The 14,931-nt window shown below is 37.2% G+C and overlaps 1 protein-coding gene across 1 annotated transcript in view; it reads left to right on the forward strand.

The window, feature by feature from the left end:
* Window positions 1-1,213: 1,213 nt before the first annotated feature.
* Ric1 (RAB6A GEF complex partner 1) overlaps window positions 1,214-14,931 on the forward strand; it is an 82,024-nt gene continuing 68,306 nt past the window's right edge. Inside the window, exons 1-2 of the mRNA XM_013026431.1 lie at window positions 1,214-1,311; window positions 13,973-14,052. Coding sequence (XP_012881885.1) covers window positions 1,297-1,311; window positions 13,973-14,052 — 95 coding nt within the window. The 5' untranslated portion in view covers window positions 1,214-1,296. The remainder of the gene's footprint in view (window positions 1,312-13,972; window positions 14,053-14,931) is intronic.

Consider the following 14,931-nt stretch of genomic DNA (forward strand, 5'->3'; position numbering starts at 1 on the left):
GGTACTGGGAGCTGGGTTTTGGTGGTTTACACCTTGAGCTGAAGAGCTGAGGGACAGTGCCCAGGCCCACAGGTCCTGAGTTCAAGCTCCACGCCGACCCCCCCCCCCAAAAAAAAAAAAGTAATCATTTAATTGAATCATAGGTTACTTAGAGGTTTATTAATTTCTTTAAAAAAATATGGTACTGGGAGCTGGGTTTTGGTGGTTTACACCTGTAATTGTAGCCACTCAGGAGGCTGAGATCTGAAGATTGAAGACAGGAAAGTGATGAACTACGAAAAATGCTGGATATTGGAGCTGTGGCTCAAGTAGGAGATTGCTAGCCGCAAGCAAAAGGAGATCAGGGACAGTGCCTAGGCTCTGAATTTAGGCCACAGGACCAGCATAAACAAACAAACAAACAACAAAACCCCTCAAAACACAATAAACCCAAACCAAAAAGTTGTTTTGTTGACTTCATATGTTGAATGCTTTCTTCTTCTGTTTATGTGATGGGTTATGTTAATATTCAAATGTTTTTGCATACCTGGAATATATCCCATTTGATCTCATTATGTCCTCATTCTTTTTTTTTTCCCTTCCAGTCCTGGGGCTTGAACTCAGGACCTAGGCACTGTCCCTGAGCGTCTTTTGCACAAGGCTAGCACTCTACCATTTGAGCCACAGCACCACTTTTGGCTTTTTCTGTTTATGTGGTGCTGAGGAATCAAACCCAGGGCCTCATGCATGATAGGCAAGCACTCTACCACTGAGCCACATTTGCTAATAATGTTAGAGAGTTTTGCAACCTGTGCATGCGAGATGTAGTATCTGAAGGTTTTTTTTTTCCCCTCGTAGATCTTTGGTTTTGGAAATAAAATAATACTGGCCCTCATAGAACAAACTATGAAGTATTTTCTTGGCTCTGTCTTTAGAGATTTTGTAGAGAATTGGCGTAATTTTATTTAAAATGTTTCATTTATTTCACCCATGAACATATTGGACCTCGTTCTTTCTGTTTCAGAAAGTTATTAATTGTTGATTTAGCTTCTTTGCTGCAGTTCTGACAGACTCTTGTGTTGGTTTACATGGAATGTTAATAGCGGATGATTTAATAGTAGTTTCACTAAACTTTTAAAATAATTTTAGGATATTCTGTAAGTTATTTGAAATTTTGTCAGTATATATTTGTATGAAACATTAATAAAAATACATTTTTTTCAGCCTAGTGTGTTAATTGTAACCTACAAGGAACCTGCAAAATCATCAACACAGTTTGGATCCTACAAACAAACTGAATGGAGGCCAGATAGTACCATGATAGCAGTGTCAGTAAGTAGATTTTCTAACTTTAATAGTGTTTTTAATGAAATCATTACATTACATTTCAGTTTGATTCTTATAGATGATTTCCCTTCAATCTTACAAATACAGAAGCGTTTGTCTTCCAGTGTTAGGAATTGCTGTATCTTCTGTGTGCCTGTATTTCCTATATTCTTGCACTTACTGTCTTCTCTGTTTGCTTTACTGTTTTTGCCATTTTTAAAAATACACTTGTATCTTGTTCTGTGTGATCTTTTGTTTTGTCCTTGAAGTCTAATTCAGTTTTAAAGCTTTTTGTATGGTGCTATTGTGTTCATATTCAGTTTTACCCTCCATTTAAGATACCCCACAAAATAATAAGCTTTATAATAAGCTTGTTTTATAGCAAATTTTCATATCTATTTTGAATCTTTCTGCATTTATATTTTGTTCAATTTGATGTGTGTAGAAGTAGTTAATCTTTTCTTAACTTACATTTTATCATTCTCATCCTAAGGAGTGTCATTATTACCTAATTTGCAGTGGCAATTGTATGGTTAATACTTGCTGATCACTTCCTGCATAAGTTTGCATATGGATCATCTTATCTGCTTGCATGTATCATCTCATTTAATCTTTTTCTGTTTTTTTTGCTTTTGTTTTTGTTTGGTTGTGAGTCTTGAACTTGGGGCCTGGGCACTCTTCCTGAGCTTTTTTTGCTCAAGGCTAGCACTCTACTACTTAAACCATATTGCCACTTCCAGCCTTTTCTGTTTATGTAGTACTGAGGAATGGAACCCAGGGCTTCATGCATGCTAGGCAAGCACTCTACCACTAAGCCATATTCTCAGTCTTTTTGTGGTGGTGGGGATCCAAACCAGAGCTTTGTGCTTGGACCCTGGTGCTCAACCACTGAATGAAACCACTAGCCTCTTAACCACTAGACTAACTTGCCTCTGTTTTCAACCTATTTCTAGTCCACCCTATAATATGCTAGCTAGATTACTAATTTATAAATGCTTTAAATGGTTAAAAAATTGAGTAATGCTTTACATAGCAGAGTTTGAAGGCTTAAGAACCACATATCAAATGTACTCTACAACCCATTTATATACAGTCCATGAACTAAGAATAGTTTTTATATATTAAGTTATCAAAATAAAAAGTATCTTGTCATACTTGAAAATGACAGACACTTAAATTTTAGTGTCCATGTACAATTTTAGTAAAACACAAACATTTCACATACCGATTTGTTGTCTACAGCTTCTCAAGGCACAATAGCAGATTAAGTGAGTAGTATTGCTGGTAACTATGGTACTGGTAGCGCCTGGGTGCTCTTCCTGTACTCTTCAGCTCAAGGCTAGTGCTCTACCACTTGAGCCACAGTGCCACTTCTAGTTTTTTCTGTTTATGTGGTGCTGAGGAATTGAACTGAGGGCCTCATGCATGTGAGGCAAGCACTTTACCACCTAGCCACCTTCCCAGCCCTTGAACAGTCTTTTCTTTTCTTTCTTTTTTTTTTTGCCGGTCATGGGGTCTGAACTCTGGGCCTGGGCGCTGTCCCTCAGCTCTTCAGCTCAAGGCTAGCGCTCTACCACTTGAGCCAAGGTGCCACTTCTGAATAATCTTTAACGCCATTTTACTCCCAGTGCATTTCTGTTCAGTCCACTATAAACTATAGTAATATGGTTACCATTAGTACATCAAGCTCTGCATATTGTGACATTTCACATTTTTTTGTTACTAATAAATACTCAGGTCAAGGAAAGAAGCAGAGAAAAGTAGATTTTTGAATGTCATGCTTTTAAAGCATATTTGACTCTAGATTGATTTATTGAAAAGCGGCAAAGCATTATATGTGTTATGCAGTTAATTACACTATCACGGACAAAAAATACATTGTAAGTTGATATAATCAAACTTAGCAGTCATCACAGTATTTCCATTATTAGAAAATACAACACTGTGGGCTGGGAAGGTGGCTCAGTGGTAGAGTGCTTGCCTTGCATGCATGAGGCCCTGTGTTTGATTCCTCCGTCCCACATAAGCAGAAAAAGCTGGAAGTGGTGCTATGGCTCAAGTGGTAGAGCGCTAGCCTTGAGCTGAGGAGCTGAGGGACAGTACCCACACATGACCAGCAAAAAAAAAGGAAAAAAAGGAAATATAATATTGCATCATAAGAATTTTTTTCACAAAAACAAAATAAGCAAATGAAAGTACATTCAAAATAAGTTTGTTTCTTGAATTGAAACTCTTATAGTATTGGTCTCTTGTGTATTCGAATGGTCAGTGTGGAATGTGAAATAACAGAACCCTTCGTATGAGTAGTCTGTGTAGAACAATTCCAGATGAAAAAATTCTCAAAATTTGAAAAAAAGTTCAATATTCAGTACAATCTGAAAGGAATTCATTATTGAGTATACATTAACAGATGGTATTAAAATAGTATGGGGGCTGAGAATGTGGCTTAGTTGTAGAGTGCTTGCCTAGCATGCATGAAGCCCTGGATTCGATTCCTCAGTACCACATAAATAGAAAAAAAAAAACAAAACAGAAGTGGCACTGTGGCTCAAGTGGTGGAGGACAGAAAGGCTCAGGGATAGCACCCAGGCCCAGCAAAACATGGAAAATATCGATTCTTTTTTTTTTTTGTCAGTCATAGGGCTTGAACTCTGGGCCTAGGCGCTTTCCCTGCACTCTTCAGCTCAAGGCCAGTACTTTACCGCTTGAGCCACAGCACCACTTCTCGTTTTCTAGTGGTTTATTGGAGATAAGAGTCTCATGGAGTTTCCTGCCTGGGCTGGCTTTGAACTGTGATCCTCAGATTTCAGCCTCCTGGTATCTAGGATTACAGGTGTAAGCCACTGGCGCCTGGCGGATTCTTTTTTTTTTTATTGGTAGTGGTAGTGTTTTTTTTGTTGTTGTTTTGTTTTTATTGTCTTTTATGTGGGGACAAAAGAGGGCACAGGAATAGAAGGAGGAAGGGTGAACAAATGCAGTCAGTATTCAATATACGCTATGTAAAAATAAACTATATACCCTATAGGGGAGACAAAATTGGGAAAATAAAGGAAGGGGTTACATTGTCTATTGACTTATGGGATTGTAACCCATTTGTACAACTTCTTAAAAATAATAATGAGGGGGTGGTTGGAAGCGCCTATGAAGCAGAAAAAGAATTAGATTTTATAGTTTGTAAAAATTTAAGGCATTAAAAGCTTCTTGTATAATATATATAACATTATAAAGTATATAATACATATATATGTAATATATATATATATACATGTATATATGCATGGTAGGAAGATCTTATTGACAATGGTTCCTATACTTACTGTAGTGGTCTTGAAAAAACATCTATGAGTATTATTGAATAATCTTTTGTTTGTTTGTTTTTGTTGATTGTGGGACCTGAACTCTGGGCCTGGGCACTCTCCTTGCACTTTTCAGCTCAAGGCTAGCACTGTACCACTTGAGCCACAGCACCACTTCTGGCTTTTTCTGTTTATGTGGTGCTGAGAAATCAAACCCAGGGCCTCACGCTTGCAAGGCAAGCATTCTACCACTGAGCCACCTTCCTAGCCCTTGAATAATCATTTCTTTAACACCGTTTTACACCTCAAATATCTGCTAATGATGATATCATATAGTCTAAAGGATAGAACTAAATCTCTTGAGGTTAACCAGAGGTAAGAAAAATCTTCAAACCAATTCTAATCCAACTCAATCCATGACAAGATTGAAATCATCAGCTCCTAATCATAATAATAATTGGAGTTTCTGAACATAACTGTCATAATCTACAATTCTTCTGTCTACTGTATCTGAAATAAAATCTACAAATAAAACCTACAAATTGCCAGACAGGTGAACAAAACAAGATCATAAGATCTATGACCAAAAGAAAAAGACGAAAGATGATAGAAGATACTGAAGTTAGGCAAGAACTTTAAAATAACTGTATGTTCAAGAAAAATAGAAGGAAAAAATGTACAGATATATCACCACAGATTTTATTAAAAAAAATAACAAATGGCCAGGCACCGGTGGCTCATGCCTGTAATCCTAGCTACTCAGGAGGCTGAGATCTGAGGATCGCGGTTCAAAGCCAGCCCCTGCAAGAAAGTCCAGGATACTCTTATATCCTATAAACCACTAGAAAACCAGAAGTGGCGCTGTGGCTCAAGGGGCTTGAGCTGAAGAGCTGAGGGACAGCACCTAGGCCGAGTTCATGCCCTACGACCGACAAAAACAAACAAAAAAGCAAATGGAAATTCTACAAGTAAAATACAGAACCTCAATATTTCATACAGATCAGACTGGATATAGCAGATGACAAGTTTTGGTGACTTTAAGAAACAAAATAATAGAAAATAACCATAATGAAGCACAGAAAAAATGAGGAACAGGGAGAAGAGCTATCATTAGACATGTGGAGATACCACAAAAGGTTAACTGATGTCCTAGAAAAAGAGAAAATGGGGCAGAAGTATGGTAGACATAACAGCTATGAATTCTGTTTTTTTGTTTTGTTTAGTTTTTGTTTTTTTTTTGTTGGTTGTGGGGCCTGAACTCTGGGCCTGGGTGCTGACCCTCAGCTCTTCAGCTCAAGGCTTGTGCTCTACCACTTGAGCCACAGTGCCAATTCTGGCCTTTTCTGCTTATGTGGTGCTGAGGAATCGAACCCAGGGCCTCATGCTTGTAAGGCAAAAGCACTTTACCACTGAGCTACCTTCCCAGCCCAACAACTATGAATTCTAACGATGAAGATAACACTCTAGATTCAAGAAATTTATAGAATTACAAGTGGGATAGATACAAAGAAAATTATAAATGAGCATATTATAACTAAATTCTGATTTCAAAGACAGTCAAAAGTAGTAGTAAAAAGCTTACATTACTTTAGAGTATCAACAATGAGTCTTGACTTCTCAAAAGAAATATAAAAACAGTACTCTATTGGTTCATGGCTGTTAATACTTTTTGGGAGGCTGACTCTGAGGATTATAGATTAAAGCCAGCCCTGGCAAGAAAGTCTGTGAGTCTCTCTCCAATTAGCCAGCAAAAAGCTAGACTGGAGGGCCAGGAATATGGCCGGAAGTGGTGCTGTGGCTCAAGTGGTAAAGTGCTAGCCTTGAACAAAAGAAGCGTAGGGATAGTGTTGCAGGCCCTGAGTTCAAGCCCCGGGACTGGCAAATAAATAAATACATAAATAAGTAAATAAAAGATATTCTTTAAAACAATGCAACATTGTTCAAAATATTTTTTTCCTCAGGTTACATCCTCATTGATTATACATTTGGAATTCAGTTATGATGTTGCTTGTGTTGTTGGGTTTGATTTACTACATTTGTTTAGAATATGTTAATGAGGAACTAATATACATTTATTGTTATTGTGAAGAAAATACCTCAGAATTTGAATTGATTCTCTTTGATTTTCTTTGAGAGTTTTTTTTTAATTGATCTTGTTTCATAACTGTGTGCTATATTTCACCAATTAAGCCATCTTGATTTTCTTTGTGGGAAGGATAGATTGCAATTTCAATCTTTTTAATTATTTAAGATACCTGTTATTTTTCAGTGAGGTTTGGTAGTTAGTAAAGTTCAAGGAATTTGTTCATCCTATCCAGGTTTTCAGATGTGACCTCATTTAAAAATTATTTTTGCCAGTGCTGGAGCTTGAGCCTAGGAGCCTAGGAGCTGTCCCTGAGCCTCTTTGTGCTCAAGGCTAGTGCTCTGCCACTTGAGCCACAGAGCTACTTCCAGCTTTTTTATTGTACATAAGAGTCTTATGGACTTTTTTTTTTTTTTTTGCGGTAGTGGGTCTTGAACTCTGGGTCTAGGTGCTGTCCCTCAGCTCTTCAGCTCAGGGCTCTACCACTTGAGCCACAGCACCACTTCCAGTTTTCTAGTGGTTTATTTGAGATACGAGTTTCACAGGCTTTCCTGCTTGGGCTGGCTTTGAACCTTGATCCTCAGATTTCAGCCTCCTGAGTAGCTAGGATTATAGGCATGAGCCACTGGCACCCGGCTTCTCATGGACTTTTCTGTCCAGGCTGGCTTCAAGATGTGATCTTAATCTGATCAGCCTCCCGAGTAACTAGGATTACAGACCTGAGCCACCAGTGCTTGGCTTTATTAGTTTTTAAACATATTTTATTTAAAAATTTTAACCAGTACATAAAAATAAACATTGAACATAGTTATGTGGTACTACTTGGTTAAAAATTATGTGTTTTGAATTCATGACTTTTTAATATATGTATTCATTATATCATTTAACTCAAGGTAAACCTGTTTTAAGGAATGATAATCCCAAATATTTTTTTTCTTGGTAGTACTGTGGTTTGAACTCAAAGACTCTTACTACTTAAGCCACATTCTCTACCCTTTCTGCTTTAGTTATTTTTCAAATAGGGTCTCACATTTTTTCCTAGGGCTCTGCTTGGATTCATTCATCCTATCTCTGGCTCCCACATAGTTGAGATTATTGATGTGGACCACTATGCCCAGCTTGTTCTTTGAGGCAAGGTCTCAGTAACTTTGGCCTTGAACCCATTCCCCTGTTTCAACCTTTCACATAGTTGGAATTACAGGGATAATCCACCTATACAATTTGTGGGTTTTTTTGTTTTGTTTTTGTCAGTTGTGGGGCCTGAACTCTGGACCTGGGCTCTTCAGCTCAAGGCTAACGCTCTACCACTTGAGCCACAGCGCCACTTCTGGCCTTTTCTGCTTACATGGTGCTGAGCAATCGAACCCAGGGCCTCATGCATGCAAGCCACCTTCCCAGCCCTGTTATTTTTTTATATAAACATATAAAATCTTTTATTTAGAACATTATTGTTTTCTACTGAGTATTAATACATCATAGCTTTTCTGTCTAGCTGCAAGCATAGTGGCATCCATCAACTATTGCCCTGACCTCATTCCTTTCCCTCCCTCCCTCCCTCCCTCCCTCCCTCCCTCTTTCTCTCTTTTTCTCTTCTTTCTTAATGTTCTTTCTCTTTCTGTTTTTTCTTTTTCTTTCTTTTTTTTTTTTTGTGTGTGTGTCGATCGTGGGGCTTGAACTATGGGCCTGGGCACAGCTCAAGGCTTAAGCCACAGCACCACTTCTAGCTTTTTCTGTTTAATGTGGTGCTGAGGAATCGAACCCAGGGCCTCATGCATACAAGGCAAGCACTCTATCACTGAGTCACCTTCCCCGCCCCTCTATCCTTTTTCTTTTCTTTTTAATTTTTCTTCCCCTTCTCTCTCTCTCTCCCTCCCTCTCTCTCCCCTTCCCCTTCTCCTTTCCTCTTCTTTCTCTTTTCACTTTCTCCCTCTTTTTCTGTGGTTTTCTTTCGTTTGCTCCGTCTCTCTTATTCTCCTTCCCTCCCTTTTTTCTTCGCTTCTACAAAAGGAACTGGCTCTATAACCTCAGTTTAATTCAGACTCAGTTTAGTCCAGACTGGCCTCAGTTTCATGATCCTCCTGCCTTGCCTCCATTATGCTGGGATCATTATTCTTTTATTGACTCTAGATTATACAGTTATGTTGCCGCACTCATTTCTTATAGTGATAATATTTTTTAGGGGGCCAGGTCAGTATTACTGACGGTATCAAATTCACTAATTCAGAATTTATTTTGTGTGTTTAATTTTTTCTTCTTTTCTATTTTACTGATTTTTACTCTTATCTCTGTTTGCTTCCCCTCTCCCTGCTTAATTTGAGTAATTGGTTCATTTATTTCTCATATTAGGCAGAAAGATGATGTCATTACTTTAAGAATTTCCTTTTCTATAATATAGTTTATTTAAAGTGACATGTTTTCTCCTTGGACTGTTTTAGCAGAATTCCGAACACTTTCATAATGTCAAAATTTTTTTACTTTCCTGTTGATTTTTTTTGGGTGGGGGGGTCTGGTCATGGGCCTGAACTCAGGGCCTGGGCGCTGTCCCTCAGCTCTTCAGCTCAAGGCCAGCGCTCTACCATTTGAGCCACAGCACCACTTCTGGCTTTTTTTCTTTTTGCTTATGTGGTGCTGAGGAATCAAACCCCGGCCTCATGCATGCAAGGCAAGCACTCTACCACTGAGCCACCTTCCCAGCCCTCCTGTTGATTTCTTGATTTACAATTACTTAGAAGTATGCTATTTTAGAGCCTGGAGTACTGACATGAGTTTGTAAATCTAATGAAACCAAATTCTTAGATTCAGGTCCAAATTCCAGATATATGTTAGGCCAAATAAAGACATATGGTGAAGGATAGAGAAAGAAGACTTTTATTACATGTTAATCATGGAAAGATAGTACTTTAGTACATCTTTAACCATCTTCTGAGGGTATGGATATTGGTCTCAGGTTAAATAGGAAGAATTGAGAACAAGATGAACAAGTTATGCATATACAGCAGTTCCAAATTAAAGGTATGGCTTGGCTGACGATTAGCTCAGTCTTTGTCTCTGAAGGTCTGGTAAGTGGTCTCTTGCTTTTAGCTGTTCTTTTCAAAATAGTAAGAAGATGGCATTGCCTATCAGCCATTTTCTTTACAAGTACTTATCAGTGAATCCTGTCTTGGAGCCCAAGGTGATTATAAAGAGACTGCAGGAGGGAATAGCTGAGATTAAGGGGTATAGATTAAAAAGTGACAGGAGCAGAGTATCCAGCCTTTAATTACAGACCCAGTAGAAGCTTCTTTTAACTTGCCTCTTACACTAGCACTTCGGTGGAAGCAAGAGGATTGTACTCCATTATAGACTAACCATAACTACACAATGAGACCCTGTGTCAACCAAAACCCAAACCAGAAACAAAGGATGCTGCTTTAGTTTAAAAACACTTGGAGGTCTTCCAGAATCATCCTTTATTAGTCTGTAGTCTAATTTTGTTGGTGTCAGGAAAATAAATCATACACATACAATTTTTAATAAATGTTAATTGGGAACTCTATCTTAGGCCCCACAAAGCCTTACAATTAGTTGATTTTCTCTTTTGTTCTTTTTTTTTCTTTGTTGTGAAATTTTTTGGCTTTATGTATGTATATATATATATATATATATATGTATAATTTTTTTTTTTGGGTCTGTCGTGGGGTCTGAACTCTGGGCCTGGGCACTGTCCCTCAGCTCTTCAGCCCAAGGTTAGCACTCTACCACTTGAACCACAGTGCCACTTCCAGCTTTTTCTGCTTATATGATGCTGAGGAATTGAACTCAGGGCCTCATGAATGGGAGACAAGCACTCCTATCACTGAGCCACCTTCTCAGCTCCAAGATAAAAGTCTTACAGTTTTTTCCTCAGGCTGGTTTAGCACTATGTCCTCAGATCTCAGCCTCCTGTATACCTAGGATTATAGGCATGAGCCACCCACCAATACCCAACAATTTATAGCTCTTTATTGGTCAGTCATGGGGCTTGAATTCTGGGCCTGAGTGCTGTCCCTAAGGTTAAGGTAGCACTCTACCACTTAAGCCACTTCCAGTTTTCTAGTAGTTAATTGGAGATAAGAGTCTCAGAGATGTTTTTGCCCTGGCTGAGTAGCTAGGATTAGAGGAGTGAGCCATGGTGCCTCGTCAATTTATAACTTTTAAAATCACTTTCTAAGGGCTGGGAATGTGGTTTAGTGGTAGAGTACTTTCCTAGCATGTATGAAGCTGGGAATTCGATTCCTCAGTACCACATAATCAGAAAAAGCTGGAAGTGGAGCTGTGGTAGAGTGCTAGCCTTGAGCAAAAGAAGCTCAATCAGGGACAGTATATATAACTTCCTGAGTTCAAGCCCCAGCACTGGCCAAAAAAATTTTAAAAATTTAAATCATTTTTCTAATTAAGCATCTTGATGTGTGTATACATATGTAAGATTATTATCTTAGGGGTGGTATCATTTGGGAAGATTAATTTTATGAATTTCTTATTTTGAATATGTATAATTATAAAAATGAAAACAAAAATTCCATTTATTAGCTAATGTAAAAAATCTACAAATACCAGTCTCTTATTTCATTCTTCCTTGAAACCTGATGACAGTATGTTGGAATGGAAGATAACATATCTAGTTCATCAAATCTTTATGTCAAATTAATATGAAAATACTTGTGATACATCAGGTCTGTGGAGCCAGATTATAATACTGTTTTCAGAAAGGAAAATAGAATAGGCAAGAGATGGGTATGCAGCTTAATAGTAGAGCATTTGCCTAGCATGCATGGAGATTGGTTCAATCCTTAATGTTGTAAAACTTTATTTTTTTAAATTGAGGCAAATCTGTTTATTAGACTGTAATTAATGATATATGTCATTGAGATCTGCAAGTATACACATTTGTTATAAGTAGTCTGAAGTATATAGTTAAGATGATTGATACAAAATACTCATATGAGCTGAGTGTCTCACATCTGTAATCCTAGCTACTCAGAAGCCTGAGATCTGAGGATTGAGGTTCAAAGCCAGTCCAGACCGGAAAGTTTGGAAGACCTTTATCTCCTATTAACCAGAAAACCAAAAGTGGTGCTTGTTTTGGCTCAGAGTGGTAGAACTGCTAGCCTTGAGTGAAAGAGCTCAGAGATAGTGCCAGGGACCTGTGTTCAAGCCCATGACCAACAAAAACAAAATACTGAAATGGTAAATGAAGATATAATTTCACCTAATATACTGTGTATATAAAATTTCTACATGTTAGTCCAAAATGATATATTCTCCCTGGCATTGTAGTATTCTAACTATTTTATCGTCTTTCTGAATGGATTATTAGCATTTGATACTGTGAAATGTTGGGCTTTTTGGCCTTTGAATGACTAATGATCCAGTCAACATTTGTATGTTAATGTTACCTATCTTAAATGCTAGGCCAGGCTATGTTACTTTTCTAGATCATAAAGTTCAGAAGTCACAATTTTATGTAATGGTAATGATATGTGGGTGAGTTTTGCTTTAGTTTGATTTGAAATCAGTTTTTTTTCCCTCCATGTTCTGTTTTTTTAACAAGAACATAAAATTGCCATTTAAAATTAAATAATCTTTGCTAGGCAATTGTCACCCTTTTCCCTGCATCTCCTAACAAAATTGAACTATCATTTTTGAGAATACATTTTAAAGTAGTAAAGTTTATAGTTAAAAGGCAAAACAAACCTGGCTTTGCTGAAACATTTCCTTTGCCATTCCTTTGAGTGAAAAACAGGAAACTAGTACTGGAAAGAAATTGACACCTTGATGATTTTCTTGATTTTGTTTGTTTCTTCTTTGTTTCTTTGGATACATGCCTATCTGCCTCTAAAATGATAGGAATTCAATATTAATGAAAAGCAGTGTTGGAAAAACATTTGCTACTTTCCTCCATTATTTTTGAAAATGCTTGACTAGAAAGTTATGTGTATAGTGTTATGTATTTGTATAAGCTTAAAATGGATCTCAAATCACAGTTATATGTGCTGTGAGCATATAATAACACTTGTTTTTTTGTGCAACACTTTGTTTTTAAGTACAATTTTTATTTAAAAATATTGCATTAACTTAGGAAATTGTTTAAATTTATTGTTGAGATGTTCATACTTTGTAAATCAGAGGTTTAAATTTTGAAAATTAAAAGTTTGTTCTTTTTTTCTTTTCTATATCACAGACATTTTATAGTGAATGGGGGCAAACCTTGATTTTGAACTATGTAAATTTGCTGTCTTTAAGGCATATAAATATATTTGAATAGAATAAAGTATTTTACATTCTGTTAGCATTGTGCTTTACAAACTAGAATAAAAATCTACCATATTATTGCAGTTTAAAAAGTTTTGTGCCCGGCGTTGGTGGCTCACACCTGTAATCCTAGTTACTCAAGAGGCTGAGATCTGAGGATCACAGTTCAAAGCCAACCTAGGCAGGAAACTCCGTGAGACTCTTGTCTCCAATAAACCACCAGAAAACTGGAAATGGCACTGTGGCTCAAGTGGTAGAGCGCTTGCTTAAGCTGAATAGCTCAGGGACAGTGCCTATGCCCAGAGTGCAAACCCCACAACCAACAACAACAAAAAAGTTTTGTGTATTTTGCCATCCACTTATGTACTGTTAAATAGTATAATTTGAGAATATCCAAACTAATAGTTTTGATTCTTTGTCTATGAAATGTTGTCAAATCTATAAAATCCTCTCTATTCAGATGGGTTATAGTGAAACAAAAGTAATCATAAGCACAAGTATCACTATGTTGTAATTTTTCAGAGGGAAGGTGGTGGTTTTTCTGTTTTTTTTCTTTTTTAAACATTTCTGTAGTTATGGGGCTTGAACTCAGTGACTAGGCACTATCTCTGGGCTCTTCTTGCTCAAGGCTTAGCATTCTATCACTTTGAGCCAAGGTGCCGTTTCTAGTTTTCTAGTGGTTCATGGGAGATAAGCGTTTCATGGACTCCCCTGCTTGGACTAGCTTTGAACCACAATCCTCAGATCCCAGCCTCCTGAGTAACTAGGATTACAAGTGTCAACCACCAGCGCCCAGCTTTTAAATATGTTTGGTTCTTTTTTTGTAGGTCGTGGGATTTGAACTCAGGGCCTGGGTGCTGTCCCTGAGCTCTTTGGCTCAAGGCTAGTGCTCTACCAATTTTGAGCCACAGCTCCACTTCTAGGAAGGTTTTTAAATGAAAGTTAATTTATGGTAAGAATATGTAAAATTAAAACTATGATAAAGTTAAAATGTAATGTGATAAAATTTCTCTTACAGACAGCAAATGGCTACATCTTATTTTTTCATATTATATCTTCAAGAGGGGACAAGTACCTTTACGAGCCAGTATATCCCAAGTAAGTTGGTTGATTTTCATTCTTTCAGTATATGATTTGCATATTTTGTGTTCTGAAAAATGACTTTCTTTAAAAGTAAATCAGCATTTCCAAAAATAGCATTGTAGAAATTACTAATTCTTTGAACTGTCATTTCTTGAATAAATTCTTGAACAATTCTCTAATTAAATATTGAGGAATGCATTGTATCTTTTCTTAGATATTCAGAATTATTAATGGTAGTTACTATTAATAGTAATATACTCCATGTCTACCATTCTCCAGGCTTTTTATTAGAGAATCTAAGAGATAAGAGGAAGACGTAAAAGTTAAGTTTCAGACACATTAACCTGTTTTTATAAATGGACAGAAAAACAGTTGTTACCTCTCAAAATTTGGAGGATTTTTGTTCTTTAAAGTATGTAGTATTTATAATTTGCACTTTTTTTCCCCATAGCATGACTTCTTTTTTGTTGTTATTGTAGTTGGACATGGGGCTTGAACTCTGTGCCTGGGCGCAGTCCCTCAAGGCAAGCACTCTACCACTTGAGCCACAGTACACTTCCAGTTTTCTGGTGGTTTATTAGAGATGAAGTCTCACAGACTTTCCTGCCTGGCTTTTTTGAACCGTGATCCTCAGATCTCAATGCCTTACTTTTAAGATAAAAGATAGCATAGATTTAAAGCATAACATCTTTAGCCAAGCTACTATAATATTAGCTAAAAAAGGTATTTATAACATTTCTAGATGATAGCATACAAAGTTTAATAGTTGTATAAAAATCAGTGTAAAGAAGACAGGTGCCAGTGGCTCATGCCTATTATCCTAGCTACTCAGCTAATATCTAAGGATCACAGTTCAAAACCAGCCTGTGAAGAAAATGTAAGTTGTTAATAAAA

This window comes from Dipodomys ordii, unplaced genomic scaffold (genome assembly GCF_000151885.1).
Source record: "Dipodomys ordii isolate 6190 unplaced genomic scaffold, Dord_2.0 Scaffold93, whole genome shotgun sequence".
NCBI lineage: Eukaryota > Metazoa > Chordata > Mammalia > Rodentia > Heteromyidae > Dipodomys > Dipodomys ordii.